Source organism: Nicotiana tabacum, chromosome 20 (genome assembly GCF_000715075.1).
Source record: "Nicotiana tabacum cultivar K326 chromosome 20, ASM71507v2, whole genome shotgun sequence".
In the NCBI taxonomy this organism is placed as follows: domain Eukaryota; kingdom Viridiplantae; phylum Streptophyta; class Magnoliopsida; order Solanales; family Solanaceae; genus Nicotiana; species Nicotiana tabacum.
The window spans coordinates 90,419,447-90,442,464 of record NC_134099.1 but is presented as its reverse complement, the minus strand read 5'-3'; the positions used below and the strand labels follow the sequence as shown (position 1 = coordinate 90,442,464).

At 37.6% G+C, this 23,018-nt stretch overlaps 1 protein-coding gene and 1 long non-coding RNA gene across 2 annotated transcripts; both read left to right on the top strand.

Annotated features, from left to right (window-relative positions):
- The first annotated feature begins 300 nt into the window (after positions 1 to 300).
- Positions 301 to 9,164, top strand: LOC142174841 (uncharacterized). The gene is made up of 2 exons (XR_012703920.1): positions 301 to 891; positions 8,857 to 9,164. It is a non-coding gene; the product is annotated as an uncharacterized LOC142174841 (long non-coding RNA).
- A 4,496-nt stretch (positions 9,165 to 13,660) lies between these two features.
- LOC107822360 (flavonol 3-O-glucosyltransferase UGT89B1) lies at positions 13,661 to 15,369 on the top strand. Its single transcript, XM_016648893.2, is given in 2 exon segments — positions 13,661 to 15,198; positions 15,200 to 15,369. Coding segments are annotated over 2 exon segments (1,407 nt in total). The 5' UTR covers positions 13,661 to 13,818; the 3' UTR covers positions 15,227 to 15,369.
- The last annotated feature ends 7,649 nt before the right edge of the window (positions 15,370 to 23,018 follow it).

The following is a 23,018-nucleotide window of genomic DNA, read 5'->3' as shown; positions in this document are numbered from 1 at the left end:
TATTTTTATATAATCTTGAAAACGCAAATATAGTTTCATGTTTTAATATAGTAAGGTTCAATTAATTAAGATTAGTTTTATATTTTTATATTATAAATTATATATTTAGAAGGAAGAGTTAGTTTTGGGTTAGTTATCTTATTTTAATCTTGTAGTCCATTTTTTTAGTATTTGGCCTAATTTTAAGGCCCAATAATACCAAACTCATACCCCCTTAACCTAAAAACCTTTCTATATAACCAAAAACTAGTCTAAAAATAACCTAGACTCTAAGATCCTACAACCATCAACGCCATTTTCAGTCAAGAGACCCCCCACCACCACCACCAAAACGTCATCTTCTTCATGAAGATAGATTTTCCAGCAGTTCCCTTTAGGTTTTAGCATTCTAACCTAGAAATCACTAATCTAGCTAAAACAAATCAGCCACATAAGCTCCAAAATCGAACCCCTCCCCCCAGCGTGGCTTCTTCCTCACCGATAGTAGACACACAGATACAATGAGAGACCCCTGCTTCTTCATCTCCATTACAATTCCAACAGAGAAGAGGGATCAGTAGGAAACCTAATAAAAAATCAGCGCCCCACCTCATACTAAACGGCCCAATTTCCACCCAAAAAACTCAGCAGCCTAATGCCACCAACGCCACTCCTCCATATGTGTCGCCCATCTCATTCTCGACTTTAATCTTGGACACCCCTGCTTCACCAAAAATGACCAGCAGCGATACTTCCGAAAGGTGAGCTTCAGCCATTGTTGTTGTTGGATTTTGTCACGATTCTGACGAGTTTTTGAGGTCTAGATTGGAGGTTCCATTCGAATTGCTGAGTTTCAGTTCGTTGGAGGCTCTGTATTTAGTCAAGTATTGAAGAAATTTGCAGTTGCTTAAGGTGTGCATTTTAAGTTTCATTTTGTACCGATTTGTTATATTGATTGGGTAAATGCTTCATTTGCTCATCTAAGATAACATGTATTGATTTTGCTCATTATGTTATTGATATGACTGTTATCCCCATGCTGAGATTTTGTTGTTGATAATCTGTGTTCTATAACATTAATGTTGACTAGTATGAAGGTTTTTAGGATAATCTCTGTTCATTGTTGACTTGGGTTTAATCAATTGGATGTTTGGATTAAGCTTCATCACAAGATTAGAATTCAGCGTCTCTCGACTAACTGAATAATGGCTCTTTGATTTCTAAGATTTGAATCTATTCATGTAACAATCCTTAAATTTGGACAGATATGCTTAAGTTTAAGTGATATTAAGCTTAAGATTTTGTTTTTCCTTAGTTAGCATTTAATATCAGTTTTTTTGATCGTATCTTCTTTGATTCCTTTTGTCTTGTTCATGATGTTAAGCTTATGAAGACACACTTTTTGTAATTGTTAGTTTCAGCTCTTCTGCTCGTATAAAGCCAAATGTGTTTCTCATGAATTACGTCCTAAATGAATCATGGAACTATATTCATGATCTCTCAATGACCTTAACTAGTTTTAGAATAAATAATCCATGAATATTCGTGGCTTTCTTTAGGCGTGATTTAATATATTGCCATGATTGTGTACACGTTCGCGTGACCTAATTACGATCTTAAAAATAAAATTGGGGTATGCGTTTGTGCAATTTCGACTAAACTTTCTTAATATTAATAAAGCGTTATTAATTGTGGACACGTACGCGTGACATAGTTTTTGACGCACCAAGAAAATGGGTACACGTACGCGTGACCTGTATCAAGATATTTCTTAATTAAAAGAAGCAAATGCACATAGGTTCTAAAAAGAGTAGTTAAACAATTTAATAAGCCAAGTATGATCAAAGCGACCGTGCTAGAACCACAAAACTCGGGAATTCCTAACACTTTCCCCCAGGATAACAGAATTCCTTACCCGAATATCTGTGTTTCGCAGACATTAAAATAGAGTCAAATCTCCTCGATTCGAGATTTTAAACCGGTGACTTGGGACACCATAAATGATCTCAAGTGGAAACTCTGAATCTGAATAAATAATCCTGTTTCGATTGTCACTTAAATTGGAAAAAACTCCCATTAGTAAAAGGAGGTGTGACAGTTACGTCAGAGTGATATGACTGTGACGCAGTATGAGATTAGGTTATCGAAGTTAGCTTGTCATGTTGTTTGGTTGGTTCCTACGGATAGAGAGAGGATCAGGAGGTCCGTTGATGGCCTCACATATCAGCTTCGGGTTCTCATGACCAGAGAAAGAGTGTTAGGTGCTACTTTTGAGAAGGTTGTTGATATTGCTCGAGAGATTGAGTCAGTTTGTCGCCAAGAGCGAGATGGGAGGGAGGCTAAGAGGCCTTGGGGATCTGGTAGTTTTGGTGGTGCTCCTTCGTGAGGTCAGTTTCAGCACGATAGAGGCTGCCCATTCAGGCATGCTCAGTCAGCCCGCCCAGTTCATTGTGGGGCATCATCGGGCCATGGTTCTCACAAATCTCATTAGGTCCATTCATCACTTAGTGCCCTACCAACCCAGAGTTTGTCCCGTGCTCCATCAGTTCATGGCTCTTCCATGCCAGGTCCTTCTACTGGTCATTCCGATCCTAGGGGTTCCCTTCAGTCCCCTTTCCCCGCACTAGGGAGTTGCTACGAGTGTGGAGAGTTTGGAAATATGAGGAGGCAGTGTCCTCGTCTTTTTGAGGGTCCATCTCAGCATAGGAGTCAGCCCTCGACTTCAGCTCTAGTTACTTCACCACTTGCCTAGGCAGCTAGGGATAGGGGTCAGTCAGCCAGGGGTCGCCCTAGAGGGGGAGGCCGATCAAGTGGCAGACAAGCCTGTTTTTATGCCCTCCCAGCCAGACCAGATGCCATTGCTTCAGACGCGATGATTACAAGTATTGTCTCAGTTTGCCATAAAGATGCCTCTATGTTATTTGATCCTGGTTCCACCTTTTCATATGTGTCATCATATTTTGCTGGTTATTTGGATACGCCCCGTGAGTCTCTTATTTCTTCTGTTCATGTATCTACTCCGATGGGTGATACTATTATTGTGGACCGAGTATATTGGTCGTGTGTGGTGACTATTTGGGTCTGGAGACCCGAGTAGACCCTTTGTTGCTGAGTATGGTGGACTTTGATGTGATATTAGGCATGGATTGGCTATCTCAGTGTTGATATATATTGGATTGTCATGCTAAGATAGTGACGTAGTCTATGCTGGGTGTGCCACAGATTGAGTAGCGAGGTTCGACTGATTTTAACCTAGTAGGGTGATTTCGTTTTTGAAGGCCCAGCGGATGGTTGGGAAAGGTTGTCTTTCATACTTAGCATTTATGAGAGATGTCAGTGCAGAGATGCCTAGTATTGATTTTGTTCCACTGGTGAGGGACTTTTCCGATGTGTTTTTTGCAGACCTGTCGGGCATGCCCTCAAATAGGGATATTGATTTTGGTATTGATCTAGTGCCGGGAACTCAGCCCATTTCTATTCCACCGTATCGTATGGCACTGGCAGAGTTGAAGAAGTTGAAGGAGCAGCTTCAAGAACTCCTTGATAAGGGGTTTATTCGGCCTAAGTGTCACCTTGGGGTGCTCTTGTTCTATTTGTGAAGAAGAAGGATGGCACGATGAGGATGTGCATTGATTACAGGCAGTTGAACAAAGTTACAATCAAGAACAAGTATCATTTGCCTCATATTGATGATTTATTTGACCAACTTCAGGGAGCGAGGGTGTTCTCCAAGGTTGATCTCCGATCAAGGTACCACCAGTTGAAGATCAGGGACTCGGATATTCTTAAGACTGCTTTTAGGACCCGATATGGTCATTATGAGTTCCTTGTGATGTCTTTTGGGCTGACCAATGCCCCAGCAGCATTCATGCATTTGATGAATAACGTGTTTCGGCCTTATCTAGAGTCGTTTGTCATTGTATTCATTGATGATATTCTAGTGTGCTCGCATAGTCAGGAGGAGCACGCGGAGCATTTGAGAGTGGTATTGCTGCGGTTGAGGGAGGAGAAACTTTATGCAAAGTTCCCCAAGTATGAGTTTTGGCTCAGTTCAAAGGCTTTCTTGGGGCACCTGGTGTCTAGCGAGAGTATTCAAGTTGATCCGAAGAAGATAGAGGCGGTTCAGAGTTGGCCTAAACCGTCCTCAGCCATAGAGATTCGCAGCTTTCTTGGGTTGGCGGGTTATTACCGTCGGTTCATTCAAGCATTTTTATCTATTGCATTACCCTTGACCAAATTGACTCAAAAGGGTGTTTTATTCAGGTGGTTGGATGAGTGTGAGGCATGCTTTCAGAAGCTCAAGACTGCCTTGACCACAACTCTAGTGTTAGTCTTGCCTTCAGCTTCAGGTTCATATACAGTGTATTGTGATGCTTCGAGAGTTGGTATTGGGTGTGTGTGTATGCAGGAGGGTAGAGTGATTGCTTATGCTTTTCATCAGTTGAAGCCTCATGAGAAGAACTACAATGTTCATGATCCAGAGTTGGATAACATTGCCCACGTATTGAAGATTTGGAGGTATTACCTTTATGGTGTGTCTTGTGAGGTGTTTACTGATCACCGTAGCCTCCAGCACTTGTTCAATAAGAAAGATCTTAATTTGAGGCAGTGGAGATGGTTGGAGCTGCTAAAGGACTATGATATCACTATCTTGTATCATATGGGGAAGGCCAATGTAGTGGCTGATGCTTTGAGTAGGAAGGCGGTGAGTATGGGTAGTTTGGTGTATATTACTGCTAGGGAGAGACCTCTTATAGTTGATGTTCAGGTCTTGGCCAATCGGTTCGTGAGGTTAGATATTTCGAAGCCCAGTCAGGTCTTAGCTTGTGTGGTTTCTCGGTCTTCCTTGTTTGATCGCATCAGAGAGTGCCAATATGATGATCCTTATTTGTTTGTCCTCAAGGATAGAGTTCAGCACGACGATGCCAGAGATGTGACTATTGGTGATGATGGGGTATTAAGGATGTAAGGACGGATATGTGTGCCCAATGTAGATGGACTTCAGGAGTTAATTCTAGAGGAGGCTCATAGCTCGCGGTATTCCATCCATCCGGGTGCCGCGAATATGTATTAGGATTTGAGACAGCATTACTGGTGGAGGATAATGAAGAAGGATATTGTGGGATTTGTAGCTTGGTGTCTCAATTGTCAGAAGGTAAAATATGAGCATCATAGACCGGGTGGCTTGCTTCAACAGTTAGATATTCCAGAGTGGAAGTGGGAGCAGATCACCATGAACTTTGTAGTTGGGCTCCCACAGACTATGAGGAAGTTCGATGCTATTTGGGTAATTGTGGATCGGCTGACCAAGTCCGTGCACTTCATTCCTGTGTGTACTACCTATTCTTCAGAGCGGTTAGCAGAGATTTACATCCGGAGATTGTTTGCTTGCATGGCATTCCAATTTCCATCATTTCAGACAGAGGTACTCAGTTTAATTTGCAGTTTTGGAGAGCCGTGCAGCGAGAGTTGGGTACTCAAGTTGAGTTGAGCACATTTTTTCACCCTCATACGGATAGGCAGTCCGAGCGCACTATTTAGATATTGGAGGACATGTTACGTGCTTGTGTTATTGACTTTGGGGGTTCATAGGATCAGTTTCTACCGCTCGTGGAGTTTGCATATAACAACAACTATTAGTCGAGTATTCAAATGGCTCCATATAAAGCTTTATATGGGAGACTATGTAGATCTCCAATTGGTTGGTATGAGTCGGGAGAGGCTAGGCTTTTGGGTACAGACTTGGTACAGGATGCCTTGGACAAGGTGAAAGTGATTCAAGAGCGGCTTCATACAGCGCAATCGAGACAGAAGAGTTATGCTGATAGGAAGGTTCGTGATGTGTACTACATGGTTGGGGAAAAGGTTTTACTGAAGGTTTCACCCATAAAGGGTGATATGAGATTTGGGAAGAAGGTTAAATTGAGTCCTCGGTTCATTGGGCCTTTTGAGGTACTTCGGAGGATTGGGGATGTGGCTTATGAGTTGGCTTTGCCACCTAGCTTGTCGAGTGTGCATCCGGTATTCCATGTTTCTACGCTTTGGAAGTATATTGGCGACCTATGTCATGTTTTGGATTTCATCATGGTTCAGTTAGACGGTGATTTGACTTATGATGTGGAGCTAGTGGCTATTTTGGGGCGTCAGGTTTGAAAGTTGAGGTCGAAGGATATAGCTTCAGTGAAAGTGCAATAGAGAGGTCGGCCCATAGAGGAGGCTACCTGGGAGATCGATATGGATATGCGGAATAGATATCCTCACCTATTTGAGGCTTCAGGTATGTTTCTTGACTTGTTCGAGGACAAACGTTTGTTTATGAGGGGGAGGATGTAACGTCCCGACCAGTCGTTTCATGAGTTACATCCCCATTTTCCCATTTCTACTTCTTTACGTGTTGTTCAACTATATTTTATCATATCGTGTTGGTTGGTTCGAGTTTGGAGCAGTGTTGGAGTGATATGAGACACTTAGTCTCTTAAGTTATCCATTTGGTTGGAAAAGTCAACCGAAAGTTGACTTGTAGGTAAATGATCTTGGAATTTGATTTTTATTGTTCGGATAGCTTCGTTAGGTGATTTGGGACTTATGAGCGTAATCGGAATGTAATTTGGAGGTCCTTGGTAGATTTAGGCTTGAATTGGCGAAATTGGAATTTGGCATTTTCCGATTGGTAGTGGAAATTTTGATATTGGAGTCGGAATGGAATTCCGGAAATTTGAGTAGGTCTGCTATGTCATTTGTGATGTGTGTGCAAAATTTCAGGTCTTTCGGATGAGGTTTGATAGGCTTTTTGATCGTTTGCAGAATTCAGAAGTTTTGGAAACCTTAGGCTTGAATCCGAGGGTTTTTTGATGTGTCGATATTGTTCTAAGTGTTTCGAGGGTTGGTATGAGTTTGAATGATGATATGGGACTTGTTCGTATTTTTGGTTGAGGTCCCAGGGGCCTCGGGATGAATTCAGATGATTTTCGAAAAGTTTGGTTTTGAAATTGAGCAGCTTCAGCTGCTGCTCCTGTCATAACCGCACTTGCGGATTGGGGACCGCAGAAGCACTAGAGCAGCCGCAGATGCGGCCATAAGCGAGAAGGTCAGAAGTCGTAGATGCGGAAGATGGAACGAGACCACATTTGCGGGTAGGGAGGCGCATGTGCAGTTTAAGGGAAATAAGTGAAAATCACATATGCGGTTGGTTTGACCACAGGAGCAAGAAAAGGACCGCAGGTGTAGAATCCATGGGCCAGAAAGTATATAAGCTTCCCTTGGCGAATTTTGCCCCATTTCTACCATTTTTGAGACGGGCTTGGAGCTTTTTGAGAGGATTTGAAGAGGGATTCGAGGGGTAACGCTTGGAGGTAAGGTTTTTGAACTCAATACTCAATTCTATGGTGATTTCTAACTGATTAGACATGAAATTAGTGGGATTCAAGTGTTAAAATTGGGAAATTAGGGCTTGAAATTGGAGAGTTTAAATTGGGGATTTGAGGGGCCATTTGAGGTCCGATTTTGATGTTCTTGGTATGTATGGACTCGTGGGAGGATAAAGATTTTAGTGATATGATTTTTATCGAATTTCGAGACGTGGGCACGGGGGTCGGATTTGACCAAATTCGGATTTTTGATGTAATTTAATTATTTTTGCATGGGCTTTGTTCTCTTAGCATATATTGATATTATGATTCTAGTTTTGGATAGATTCAGGGTGATTTGAGGCTGAGTCGAGTGGGCGGAGTAGATTTTCATCCGATTCGAGGTAAGTAACGATTGTAAATCTGGACCTGAGGGTATGAAACTCCGGAATTTTGTACTATTTTGGTAAATGGGGTGATACACATGCCAGGTGACGGGCGTGTGGGCGTTCACCCATAGAGATTATGGCTTGGTTCGTCCCGTGAAAACTGTAGAGTTGCTTATTTTGATAAACTCTATATGACATCTATTGCTTTAGAACTGAACCATGTTAATTTGGGTTGAATGCCATGTTTGGGGCCTCGTGCCGAACTGTTTGAGCCCTCAGAGGTATTTTACTACTTTCCTCACACTATTTTGACTCGAAATCATATCCTCAGTCGTGATTTTTACCTGTCTACTTTTGAGTTAGTTTCATTACTCTGTTTTAAATATTTGGAAGTTGTTGGGCTGAGTTTCCCTATCTTTCACTGAAATGCCCGAGTAGCTGTGAGGTTAGTGACTGAGAGGGGCCAAGGGCCGGATGGTGAGAATTATATATATATATATATATATATATATATATATATATATATATATATATATATATATATATTATGGATTGGGTTGCACAAGTCAGCTATATTTATATGGATCGAGCTGCATGTCGCAGCGATATGTTAGATCGGGTTGCACGCCGCAATGATATTATGCTTGGGCTGTAGGAGCCCTTCTGGAGTCTGCACACCTCCAGTGAGCATAGTCGACCATATATTACATATCAGGTTGCATGCCGTAGCGGTTATTATTATAAGATATCTATTGAGCGGGAGTGCTGAGTGAGAGTGTTGTTTGACGAGAGTTGAGTCACGAGTAACTGAGAGGCTGTCCAAGGGGATATATATATATATATATATGTGAGCGATGTTTAGTCCGATGGTCTTGTTTATGAAATTACTGTTTTCACTCTCCTTTATACCGAGCTTCTATTGAAAATGTGTTGAACAAATATTTTAAATAACTTTCATTGAAACTGAAGTTTTTATGAGTTGTTTGGAAATTGAACTACGGATTTGACTTTGATATTTCCACTGAGATTTTATGTTAGATTATGTATATGATTTAAATGCTCGTCACTGTACTCAGACTTTATTTACTTTGGTTACTTACTGAGTTGGCGTACTCACGTTACTCCCTACACCTTGTGTGCAGATCCAGGTGCCAGAGCATTATAGTGAGAGCTTCAGTAGCTTCTGAGTATTTCCGGGGATAGCAAGGTAGTTGCACGACGTTCGCAGACCTGCCTTTCTCCTTCATATCCTTAGTGTTATTTATTTCAGTCTTTTCTTCTTATATTGAGTAGTCAATACTGGACAGTATCTTAGTGGCTCATGACTAGTGACACCAGGATCGGGCGGTGTGGATGTATTTGCGTACCTGTTTTATTTCGCGTATTTTGTTAAATTAAATGCCAGACTTGTGTTCATAACTGATTTGGTAATGAATTTACAAATGACCTTTATGTTATTTGTGTTGATCCGGCTTGCCTAGTATTGTGATAGGCGTCATCACGACTGGGTGGTTTGGGGTCGTGACATTAGGATAGTATTAACACAGTCTTTTTAGAATCTGTGACTAATACGTAATTCTATTACAATCATAGACGATTAGTTCCTTACTAATTTATTGAAAATATTTACTATATTTTTTCTTATTGATTAAAGTAATAGCACAATTTGTATTTTCTCGTTGAGGAAAAAAGGCATCTTCTGTCAGTTACTTAACTTTGTTTGTATCTTTTATGATGAACCTAAGAATATATTGCTTTTCAAATAAAATTTAACGGAATAACTCTTAAATTTTTAAGGGTTAATGCATTCTTGCTAAAACTAAAAGTGAAGAATCATAATTTGTGAAATTGAAATAAGGATATTATAAAATTTTCAATAATTTTTAAGTTGAATATATTAACTGATATGATTTAGGCCTTATTGTGATGAGCCGATAGGTCACTTACAGTTTTAACCTTAAATTTTGTGTTTTAAAACCTTGATTAGCTCTATTTAGTCTTTCTCGATTTGTGTGCATAATCTGTGTCTTTTCCGGAAGGATTTTATGTAAAAATTTGATAAAAATGTGATCATGTCTTAAAACTTATTTTGGTTAACTTCGGTCAATATTTTGAGCAAACAGAAACGGATCAGTATTTTGACGCTCCTGCTGGGTCCATATCATGATTTGGGACTTGGCCGTATGTCCAGAATCAAATTTGAAAGTCCCTAGCTCGAATTATCACAATTTATTGAAAATTAGAGGCTTAAAGGTTTAAAGAATTAATTAGTTTGACCGAAGTTTGGACTTTGTTGATATCGGGTCTGAATTATTATTTCAGAATTTGGCATAGGTTCATACCATATTTATGACTTGTCTGCAAAATTTGGTACAAAACAGAATTGATTTGACGTAATTCGGACGTTCGATTGAAATATTGAAAGTTCTTAAGTTTCATTGAAAATTTTATTCGTTGTATCTGATTTGTAGTTCTAGGTGTTATTTTGGTGTTTTGATCGCGCGAGCGAGTTCGTATGAAGTTTTGGACTTGTGTGCATGTTTTTCTTGGAGCTCCAAGGACTCGGGTGAGTTTCGAATAGGCTTCGGAGTGTTTTGGACTTAGAAAAATAACTAGTAAAACCCTTTTCTGGTGCAGATCCCAGACCTCACAATTGCGATGTCTGGTTTCACATTTGTGATGTTACAGTGCTTCTGTCAAGTTCGCAATTGTAAGCAATTACTTCGCAATTGCAAAGTGGGGTTGGGTCAACAGAGTTCACGCTTGCGATCAAAATGGTCGTAATTGCTAGAAGTCCCAGTTCATATTTGCGAACGAACCATCGCAATTGCGATAACAGCAGAAGTATGAAATCTTTGCATTTGCGAAGGATTTTTCATATTTGCGGGGTTCACAATTGCGAACCCCAGGTCATAATTATGACATCTGCGCCTGGACATAAGAAGGGAAAATGGGATTTTACCTCATTCTTTCAAATTCTCAACCCTAAACATCTTAGAAGCGATTTTTCCAAGAGCTTTTCTTCCTCAATTCATTGGTAATTGACCTTAATCTACTTCCTTTCATTTACCCATTACATTTCATAAGTTTTCATCATTAAACCTAGGATTTTCATGGTGGAAATGAGAGATTTGGGTAGAATTAGAGATTTTTGTAAAAATTAGAATTTAGAACGCGAATTGAGGTCGAAGTTCAAAACAAATGGCATAACCAGTCTCGGGGGTGAATGGTTGATCGGGTTTTAGTTAAAACCTCAATTTTTGACCAAGTGGGTCTGGGGTTGACTTTTTCGATAATGATCAAAATTGAACCTCTTTCATTCATGGGTAGTTTCTAAGGCTTATTTTGAATCGTTTGTTTGATAATTTTCTAGATTTGGTTGGTTCGGAGGCTTGTTCGAAAGGCAAGGCCATAGTTGAACTTTGAATTGGTTGCGGAGCGACGTAAGTATCGTAGTTAATCTTGACTTAAAGCATACGGTAGAACTTGTTTCTTTGTGATTTATTGCCTCTTAATCTATGACATCCATGCTTAGATTAGATTATTACTTATTTGATCATTCCTTCCGTATTTATGGATTAATTGTGATGGTTGAGTATTTTGGGAGTTGAGGTTTGGTATCTTGGAACCATTATTGATGTAAAGTACACCCTTTGCATTATTTATCTCTCGAATTTTTTATATTCATTACTATATGGTAAGGAAGAGTGTTAAAGCACAAAGGGTAATGTCGTGTCGTTTTATTACATCATTTATTGACTAATACATAGAAAGAAAGAGAGATAAAGTACGAAGGATGATGTCATGCCATCTATATCAATTATTCATTGTTACATGGACAAATCGACAGTAAAAGTACGAGGGGTGATGCCGTGTCATTTCATTCTACATATGTCATCATTACATGGTAAGATTGAGAGTAAAAACACGAAGGGTGATGTCGTTCCATCTTTATTCCGTATGTTTATCCGTCTTTATTAGTTGATGATTTAGTTGACTGTCTTGTGTTGTCGATCCTGTCGTAGTTATCGTATCTTGTCCCCCTTTTGCATATTCCCTCCCAATTGTAAATAATAAATCTCTATTTGTTGTTGTTTGGTACATACAGCTATGTTTGTACAAGTTTTATTATGTGAGTGTCCTATTATAACCTCATCACTACCTCGTCGTAATTAGGCTAGACACTTACGGAGTATATTGGGTCGGTTGTACTCATACTACACTCTGCACTTCTTGTGCAGAGCTCGGTACTGGTCCCAGCTGTACGTGAGGTGCACTAGCTCGGATTTTCACATTCGGAGACTTGAGGTAGATCTGCTGACGTTCCCAAACCTTGAAGTCCCCTTCCTCTTTCCTCTCTTACTGTTCATTTCATTCGAAACAGTTGTATTTATTTCAGAATCTATTTGTAGTATTCCAGTAGCTCGTGCACTTGTGACACCAGATTCGAGTTGTATTAGATATTTCAGATGTTATGGTTTTTTGCACTTTACTTCAGAATTTATTTCAGTTATTTCGGTTTCTTTATTATTATTTAATCCGAGCTGTTAAAAATGGATAAATTCTAACGTTGGCTTGCCTAGCAAGTAGAATGTTAGGCGTCATCACGTTTCCGAGAATGGAATTTCCGGATCGTGACACTTATATGGGGTATAGTTTCTTTCTTTATTGTGTTAGCGATATACAACAAATACTATTTTCAAGAACTCATATTTTTTCTATAACTTTTGTTTTATCATTCAAACATAATTTTTATTATAATTTTTAATAGTTCATACTCATCGAGATAATGTTTGCGCACAATGCGCGTATTCTGAGACTAGTAATACAAATAGCTAGAATAGAGACATGCATTTCAAAATAATATATAAATTAGCGCAAAAGAAATTATAAAATCAAAAATTAACTTGAAAGGAATAAATTAGGAATGCAAAACAAAAAAAGGAATTGAAAAAATAAAGCACAAAAAAGGAAAATGCAAGCGTTGAAGCAGAGTAAAAATTGAAGGACAAAATTCTTTGCTTTGTAGTTTGCACTTCGCAGGCAAAGGTCTATATTTGTTACTCATCAAATGACAAAGAGAATAGATTATGAAATTAATACAAATAATTAAAATGATCTTTGACTTTTGAGATTTTTAGTTTGAAAATTTACTATACTTTTACATATTTAAGTTTAAAAAAAAATATTAAGTAATTTTAAGTAATTTTAGCTCAATTTTGGAAAAGTTCTCGGGGCTTACACCACTAAACGAACGCCAGAATGCCGAGGCTTATGCCTCATGATACTTATGCCCTGCTAGCATGTCTCGGTGCGTTTTCGATACGCGTCGCTTCAAGGCTCGTTTAGAAAATATCTTTTAAAATATTGTTCACCGTATTGAGACACTTCAATTGATTAATTAACAACACGCAAGTATCGAAATCTTCCTCTAAAAATAGATCATCAAGACACATGCATTAATTAAATTATAACGCGTTCAACTATAGTCCTTAATCATAAAACAACAATATGGAGCCTTATCCGCCAGAACTTGTTGATTATAAAACGTCAATGAATAGGTTTGCGCAGGTGCTCAAAAGGAAATAGTATATGGAATAGTAGGACGAATAAACGACTAATGTCGTGTGAAAGGAAGCCACATGCAATAGTAGTGGTTAGAAGATTAAATATGATGGAACTACTAACGTGTGAGAAGTCCAGGCCGTGTTAAACATATATGACACATTTAGAATATGGGATAAGGTATGAAATTAAATTTATACCATGTTTGATAGACGGTATAAATTTAATTCCAATTCTACTACATGATATTCTATTTTATCCAATCAAACTTGAAATTATATTATCCCACCTCTCAAGTGAGATAAATTAATCCCTCCAAAATAATTTAGTTCGTGTACCAATCAACCCGGATAATGGTACTGTTTTCATTTGATTGGAAAAAAAGAAGACAAACCACCCAAACTTTGAAATATAATACTTTGTAAGCGTCAGGCATGACATCAGAAGTCACATAACATATCATAGTATAAACCAAATTAATGTACAAACTTGCAATACTTGGCAAAAATTAAAGTCTTGGTTTGAGCTAAAACTTAATAATGGCGTTTTCCGGTGCACAAGTTCTCCTATTTCCATTTCCAACTGCAGGTCACATAATCCCCCTCCTTGACCTAGCCAACCACCTCATAAATCATCACCTAAAACTCACAATTCTTGTCACACCACAAAACCTACCATTACTCGAGCCAATCCGAGCAATTCACCCTTCCGATTCTATTCAAACACTTTGCCTTTCATTTCCTCAACTCCCTGCTGGATCCAGTTTTGCTGCAAGGGTTCGTGCAACCTCTGAGCTTTACGATCCGATTGTCGATTGGTTCCGTACCCACCCGTCACCTCCTGTGGCCATTATCTCAGACTTCTTCCTTGGTTGGACTCATAAACTGGCATGCCGACTAGGTGTTCGACGTATTGCCTTTTGGCCGTCCGGAGCTTTTACTTGCTTAGTTATAAGTCACACATGGAGCAACGTTGAAGAAATCTTGTCTACAACTAATGAAAACTCTTTGATTACTTTCACTAATATTCCCAATACGCCGGAGTATCCTCGGTGGAAGGTGAGTACGTTGAGCAGTCAGTACAAAAAAGGAGACCCCGATTGGGAATTCTTGAGAGGTGGTTACTTTGAAAATATGAAGAGTTGGGGTGTTGTGTTTAACTCTTGTAGAGAAATAGAGGGTGTTTTTATCGATCGAGTAAAGAAAGAAATGGGCCATGATAGGGTTTGGGCCGTTGGGCCCTTGCTACCTTTGGACAATAATTTGGTAGGCCCATATTATTTTCAACGTGGCGGGTCGAGTGTGATGCCACGTGATGAAGTGATGACGTGGTTAGACGACAAGGCCGATGATTCAGTTGTTTATGTGAGCTTCGGGAGTCGTGCAATGTTGACACGACAGCAAGCGGATGCCCTGGCGACAGCCTTGGAGTGTAGTGGGGTGAATTTCGTGTGGTGCTTGAGAATTCAAGAGGAAGGACACGTCGCAGGCTACAAGGACGTGATCACGAAAGAATATGAGAATCGAGTAGCAAATAGAGGGTTGATAATCAAAGGTTGGGCTCCACAAGTTGCGATACTAAGACATCGAGCTGTGAGTGTTTTCTTGACTCATTGCGGATGGAACTCGATACTAGAAGGCATATCCTCTAAGGTGCTCATGCTAACATGGCCTATGGGTGCAGACCAATTTATAAGTGCAGAATTGTTGGTTAACGAACTCAATGTGGGAATTAGAGCTTGCGAAGGTGGTTGTCAGGTAGTCCCAGATTCAGTCGAGTTGGCTCATATCTTATCCGAGTCAATTACTGGAGCCCCCCCACAGAAAGAGCGAATGAGTAAACTCCATGATTCTGTCTTAGAGGCCCTTCAAAAGGGAGGGAGCTCTAGTCAAGATTTGGATGCATTTGTCAAGCAAATTAGGTCAACTTCAAAATGAAACTATTTGATCATAAGAAGAAGAAAAATTGTACTTTTGAGACTTGAGATTGATAGGCCCACAAAAGATGAAGGTAGAAAACGGTTCACCTTCATATATTGTTAGGTAAATCAAGTTAGCCACGTTAATAATTCATCGAACTTTTTGAGGTTCTACGGCATTTTCTCTTTTCAATGCGCATACGTCCTTTAACTCGAACCTTGATTGACATCCTTTTTCCAGCGTATAGTACTCTTCCATTTCTGCATTTCATAATCTCCTGTTACCTTCCTTCTAATTCAAATTGAACTCAAATGCTTTCCCAATGTATTGTAGCTGATTTGATTTTAGTAACCTAAACAATATATGGAGTAAAATTATAACCATTTTTTTTTTGCAATCCACTAGGCATTGCCTAGGGCTAGTTTTTATAAATATATAAATCAAAAAACAAAAACATTGTCAGGAGGTCTTACATAATGAAAGAAATAAACCTTGACGATTACATGAAACCTACTATCAATATTAGACCACCTAATTGTCCTGGTTTGGTAGTAATTAGGGTTGATAGGGACTTTATGGGTATTTGTGAAGAGTTAAAAAATGGGGATATTTTGGAGGTATATGTAGATCACATGGTTGATGAAGTTGTAGTGGTCCCCCTCTATTAGAATATGTCAGCCAAGTGGGGGTGATAGTAATGTTACTTTTGAGAAGGAATCTGGTCAAAATTTGGGAGGCTGTGAGGGTTTGGGAACTTCTGAAAAGGCATCCAATACGGCTGAAAATAGTTCCAATATCAGTGTGCTTACAGCTGTTACTACTGATGATAGTTCAAACTCCTCATCTGAATCAAATTCATCTGAATCTAGTAGCAGCATTAATAATAGCTCAGATTCAGAGCATGAGGAGTTGTTTGAAGAAGGAGAAGCTGATTATGGAAGTGATACACATAAGGAATACATGGCATTTAGGGCATAAAGAAGGATTGTAGAGAGGAGGAAGAGGAAAGAAAGCGCTCCTGAACAAGAACATGTTAAACTAGGTAAGAGAGGGCCAGATATGGGGTATGATGAATATGAATCTAGGAAGAAGAAGAGTTTAGAAGGTAAGATAGGTGGTGATGAGCCTTATTACCACTCAGATGAAGCTGCTAGTTTTGAGCCAGATGATATTGATGATGAAGGTGAAGGGGAGGTTCAACAGAAAGTTAAAGCTAGAATAAGAAAGACTAAAAGAAAACTAATCTTTGACAAGACTCGCAAGAAAATAGTTTGGGAAACTGGACTTGCATTTGCAAGTGTGAGAGATTTCGGAGAAGTTGTAACTAAATATGTTGTTCAACAAAAGGTTTCTATAGAAAAGTATGTAAATGAACCTACAAGGGTGAGGGTTAAGTGCAAGAAGGCATCATGTCCTTGGCTTCTAGTTGCTAGTCATGATTCTAGGACTAAGGATTTTGTAGTCAAGAACTACAATCCAGTTCACAAATGTGACCCTACTAACAGAAACAAGCTATGTAATTCAAAGTTGTTAGCCAAAAGGTTCAATGAGAGGATAAAAGAACAACCTAACATTAGAATATTCAAGTTTCAGGAGTTGATTAGAAAAAAATGGGATTATATGTTGGGAGGACAGTTTGTAGGAGGGCAAAAAATATTGTGTTGAATGAGATAATGGGTGATCATAAACTGGAGTATGGCAGGATATTAGATTATATGGATGAGTTGCTTAGATCTAATCCAGGGAGTACATGTGTAGTAAAGCTTAATGAAGAAACTTTTGAAGGTGTAAAGAAAATGTTTGTTGGGTTCTATATTTGTTTTGAAGCAACTGTGCAAAAGCTGTTGGAAGTAATGTTACTGCTACTTCAGCAAGTTCTGTGCCTGCAAGTGTTGGTAGTTCAAAGCCACCAAAGCAAAGTACTGGAAGAGGAAGGGGTAGGCCAAAAGGTTCTAAAAAAAAGGTGAAGTTCTTCCCTTTAATGTCTTCTTTCTCTTTTCTAAATAATTACCAGATTTTTACTTTTGATTATTTGATGTAGGATGTTGGTACTAGCACTGATGTAAGAACACAATATAAGAAACCAAGGATGGTTGGGATGGGATTTTTACACACTCAAAGTGGCTTCAAAATTCAAAATGGTGAATTCATTGTCTGTTTTTCTGTTAGGCTTTGGCAGCCTGGAATGTCATCTACAAACTTTAAGAATGTGAGGTCTTCGGCAGAAGTAACTGGAGATCTAGGCCATACCAACACGAGGTGTTAAATGGAAAGGTAAAAAACTATGACATCAAGGCAGCTTCAACAATCGAGAGGCAAGAAACTCATTCAAACAAGGTCTAGGGCTGCTAAGTTGAGCCAGGAAAGCACCACTACAAATCAACCCAATTGATGAAGATATTATTTTGTTGATGACTATATTGCAATAGACTGCATTATGCTAAAATTTTAAGCAGCTATAGACTGCAATTCTGTATTTTGATAAGGATTTTTAGGTAGCTATAGACTGCATTTAGCATTTTGTTACATTTGGTGTCTGTTTTGCTACTGCTACAATGACAACAAACAGTTGTTTTGTTAACTCATTTTGTGACTTTTATACCACAAATGCATATATGATGTTTTGGTGATCTATGTGTTGTACAGATTAGAAATGTGATGGGATCACAAAGTTGATAGTATGTGTGTTGGCCATGAAATGAAATACTTTGATTGGTGACAATGAAACTTAGTACTGTTGTGTGTCTATTGTTGATTGTTGGGTTCTGAAGTTTATGCAGTATGCAGTTTACTTCACAATATAAAAACATCGTTTCTTTAGAAACAACAATTGATAAGCAACAACTATATACATATTGAGATGAGAAAACTACAAAATATTGAGATGACAAAACTACAAAAGGCTTACATTCGAATGAAAGGTCCATTGTCTACATACAAAATAAAACCTACAAGCAACAACTACATTCATATTGAGATGACAAAACTAGATTCACAATGGCAACCTCATTGCATCTTCTTTCAATGAGATTCCTGGATACCCAAAAGCAACAAGAATAATACACATCCCAATATAATGAACCAAAGTACGTTTTCCCTAGCTTTTGACTTAGCCAATTTACTCTTCCACTTCTTTTCCTTCTCTTTCATCTTTTTCATATCATCTTGAAATTTCACCAATTGAGCCTAGGGGTGGGCATAAAATTTGAAAAACCGAATTCCGAATCGAAACGAATTAATTTGGTATTTCAGTTTCTGTTTTTTTTCGGTATTTCGGTTTATTTCGGTACAAAAATTTCGGTATACGGTATTGGATTTTTTATATTTCGGTATCCCGAAATAGTGCAATGTGTATTCTACATTTTTTCACGTCATCATTTTTTCCCTTATCTCTCTGGCCAGAGAGATCACAAAAGAACAGACACAGAATATTCAATCCAAAAATGGCTATATCATCATCTTCATCGTCCATGCAAGATATCTTGAAGCAATGCAAATACCCATTCATCCTCTCTTTTTTCCTTTTGCTAATCTTCGTTACTTTCCTCCTTATTTCAAACTCCCAGAAATCTCCCATATTCGTTGCCATCGACTTTGCTCAACGTACCTCTCTATCCAAATCATCAATCCCTACTGATAATCCGGACTTGAATCCTATCACTATTTCAAACGAAAATGTCCCGCTGGGTAATAATATTACGATCAACCCTGAGTCTAAAGTCCCGCTGGATAATAATTATACGGTCAATATTGATTCTGATACATTAATCAACAATGAACTGGAAACGTTCTCTTATGATTGCAATCTATTGATGCGATTCCTGGAATTCTTCTACTGAGATGTTTATGTAGTAATGAGTAGGAAAACGCTGAAATTGTATCTAAATGATCCTCTATTATGTTTCAGCTGGGAGCTCTAGACACTGAAGATTTGGTTTAAACCGAAACCATACCGAAACCGTACCGAACCAAAATAAGAAATACCGAACCGTACCAAAATATTTTGGTACGGTATTTGGTATACACAATTGATAAACCGAATACCGAACCGAAATTTTTAAATACCGAACCAAAATACCGAATGCCTCTCCTAATTGAGCCTCAATCTTCTTCATCTTGTCCTCTTCTATGGTGTTTTCAACCTTTAAAGTTGTCCTCGGCTTGGCAAGATTTTCAAAGCCTTCTAATGCATTCTCAAGTTCACCCATTTTGTCAAGCAATTTTGGAATAACAAATTTAGACCTAGGATCAATTTCGGAATCCTTCCAAACCCAAAAATCACAAGATCGTGGACCCTAAGATGAATAACAAAAGAAAATAATGAATGCTAATTTTTCACAACTCAATTAGTGAAAGAATTTTTACTATCATTTACCCCATAGTATGGACAAACCCAATATCTTCTTCCTGGGTTCCGAGGGGTCCAAGCTATTAACAAAGGCAACACATAGCCATGGTTGCATCGATTTTCTCTACTTGACTCATTTTCTTCCTCTTCCGTGCAAAGCCTTGTCAAATTCAAGCCTTTTGAAGGCATTGCAACAACTACAACACAAAAAGACAATATCAAAGTCAGATAATTTGCATTTGCTTTCAAAGATAAGATAATTGGATTGTAGGAGAAAGACATAAAAATAATAAAAGAAAAAAATTAGGTTTCTTAAGAAGGAGAAAGATTAACCTTTGCCTTCAAAGATTAAAACTTCAAAGGGCAATTTGATGGAATTTCGGCAGAAATTAGAAGAAGAAGAAGAAATTAGGGTTCTTCAATTGGGTTTGGTAAAATATTGGGGAAGAGGGGATTTTACCGTTGGTTGGGGGTAATATTGACGTTAAAAATTTATTTCTTTTTTTTGGTGTTTTCAACGATTAAAAGAAAGTAAGGACGCGCTCAATTCGGTTGTCTAAGACGCGCGGCTGGCCAGACCTTAGGAGGGAGTAAATAAATACAATTCTTTAAACAATAGTGGGGTGTTAGGACACCCGTAAAGTTTAGGTGTGTAAATAATTTTTCAGGACAATTTGAATGGGGTCTTTATGCATTTTCTCTTCTTTTTTTTAAAAAAGAAAAACTTATACACTTGGTACCAGTTGTAATTTTAATTTCTATTGGCATAATTTACACTTTAATTTACTTTCTAAATTAGCGACCGAGACTTTTGATTCTTCTCAAACCTATCTTTTATTTTTTTATTTAAAGAACTACACAATAAATCACTTCATAAGCTACCTTGCAGTATTTTAGCCCAGTTACAAGTTTACAAATATGTAGCCAAATATCAAGAAGTTTAGATCCGAAATTCTTTTTTCATCTTTTTTTTCCTCCAGCTCTTCAAGCGTGAAATATCCGTGAGTTTTCATTCTCCCTTTTCCTCAAGTTTATACATATATATCCTAGCTACAAAAATGCATAAATAGATGCAAGTAACCTACAATTTCATCTTCTTCAGTGCTAATCTTGTCAAAATTTCAAATATGATTTAGTGAAAATGTGGATGTTGTATGAACTCATTAGAAATAGTCTAGGTAGGTTGTATACAAAATTTGAAGTCATTTGATGGGGATTTAGACTAGTTTAAATAAGAATTGCAAGTGAAAAAATGTACAGGAAGTTTGTTAGAGATACTTATACACTTTTATATAATGTTATACATTTTTATACAAAAAGGTACATTATGTATATAGTTGTATAAAATTGTATAAAGATGTATAAGCACATTAGTGAAAGTGCTCGTGATACACTAAATAAATAGGCGAAGAAGAAGAAGAAGATGATGTGAGAAATTCACCAAATACCTGTAAATGATGTATCAATCTTGTATACAATAGTGTATAAGAGGTGTTTATACACTATTATACAAATGCATCCTATCAATGGAGCTTTACGGGTTCTTCTTCTTCTTTGATAATCTTATGAAATTTAACTCAAATCTAGCTTAAATCTACTCCAAATCACTTCAAGCTTAAGTTTTGAAATCCTCTTGATGATTCCAATCAATTACGACAACTTTCAATCCAAACAAGTAACAATGGAAAATTCAATTTCCGAAATCGAATCTTTGAACGACCTTTAAAGGTGGCTTCTATTTTTCTAGTTTGATGATCCAGTAATCTATCAAGTGAACCTATTTAATGCATGACAATAAACACACTTCTCTACATTCTAATGGAATAAATGATCTTGATATGACTCCAAAAAAAACTAATTCTTTTACGTATTATTTTTTCTTCTTCTTTATCCAAATAGTGATTATCAGCTTTGAATATGGAAAGAGAGTTGAAGGAGAATAATAATGGTAGAGAATATTTAGGGTACAAAGTCGGGACATGGGGAGAAGAAGAACGAAGAATAGAAATAAAACTGTTACATCTCGCATTTTTGTACGTTAAAAGTTTCGTCTTCAGTTAATCGACGTAGACTCGGGGATGAGATTATCTTGAGATTAAAGTACTTATTCTATTTATAACAAGCGATAAGTAAGTGTCATAAAGAATATAGGGTACACGAATTAAAGAAAACGAGTTTCGATGAAAGTGGCCAATTTGGGATAAAATACGGGTCGAACGATAATGCCCAATAATTATGGACTAGTACCATACAAGGTACCATATGGCTGTGATAGTATGATGTATAAAGTATATTAAAAATGAGTAGTAATTTTAGGTAATTTGAGATAATTTTTAAATTATGTGGGTAGTTGATTAATTACCGGGTAACAGGACATTACCCAATTGACTTATAAGTGAATAAATACTTAATAAATTACAACCTAGTAACGTGACAGCATAAAATGACTCTTAGTCATTTTAAGTAATTAGGTGGCTACCTTAGAACTTTATAGGAAAAGTTTGATTCACAATCTGATTCCATTTCATTTAGAGAAAAAGAACCAAAAATCCTAAATCAAGAACCTATCATTTCTTGGTTTGAATATTTACAAAATAGAAGCTCAATTTCATTCAAACATTTCAACGAGCAGAATCTTAAAAAAAATTTCAAACACTTCAACGAGCAGAAGCTTAAAATTCGTTCAAATACTTCAAAGAACAGAAGGTTAATTCCATCTAAATTTTACGATTCTAAAAGAGTACGGTGCAATTTTTGCCAAGAATATTATACGGAGTTTTTCCTACTCCAGGTATGTTAAGGTCATCCCTTCTTTCTTTTTGGCATGGTCCAAGCTATACAGAAGAAACGAGCAAATGCACAGTTTTCATAAACGACTCTATTCATAGAAATATTAGTGGTCTCTGTGTTCTTGATTCCCCGTATGACGTATTATTATATCTTCTGTTCATGGATCTCAGAATAACACGTAGCTGAAAAAGTTTATCCGGAAGGAATATTGAGATTATTACATATTTTTCATGTATTTCATTCATTTATACATGTACATTGACCCATGACCAGATGACGTTATATACAATATATATATATATATATATATATATATATATATATATATATATATATATATATATATATATATATATGGGATATGGAAAAAAGGTTACGGCGTTATATATGCACCACCACCTGATCAGTTAGTATATGTTGATGATGTTGCCCACAGTGGCCGATATGATATGATGGGATGCCCTCAGTGGCTTGATGATGTTTTGTACACTTATACCCATGCATGACATAACATTTATATGCACATTCATAACATTATAAATGTTTCAGAATTTACAAAGTTATTCAGATTTACAGATGGATTTCTTTATTCCATGTTTCATCTATGCTTTTTACGTATAGATTTTCATGCCTTACATACTCAATATATTTTTCGTACTGACACCCTATTTCACGGGGCCTG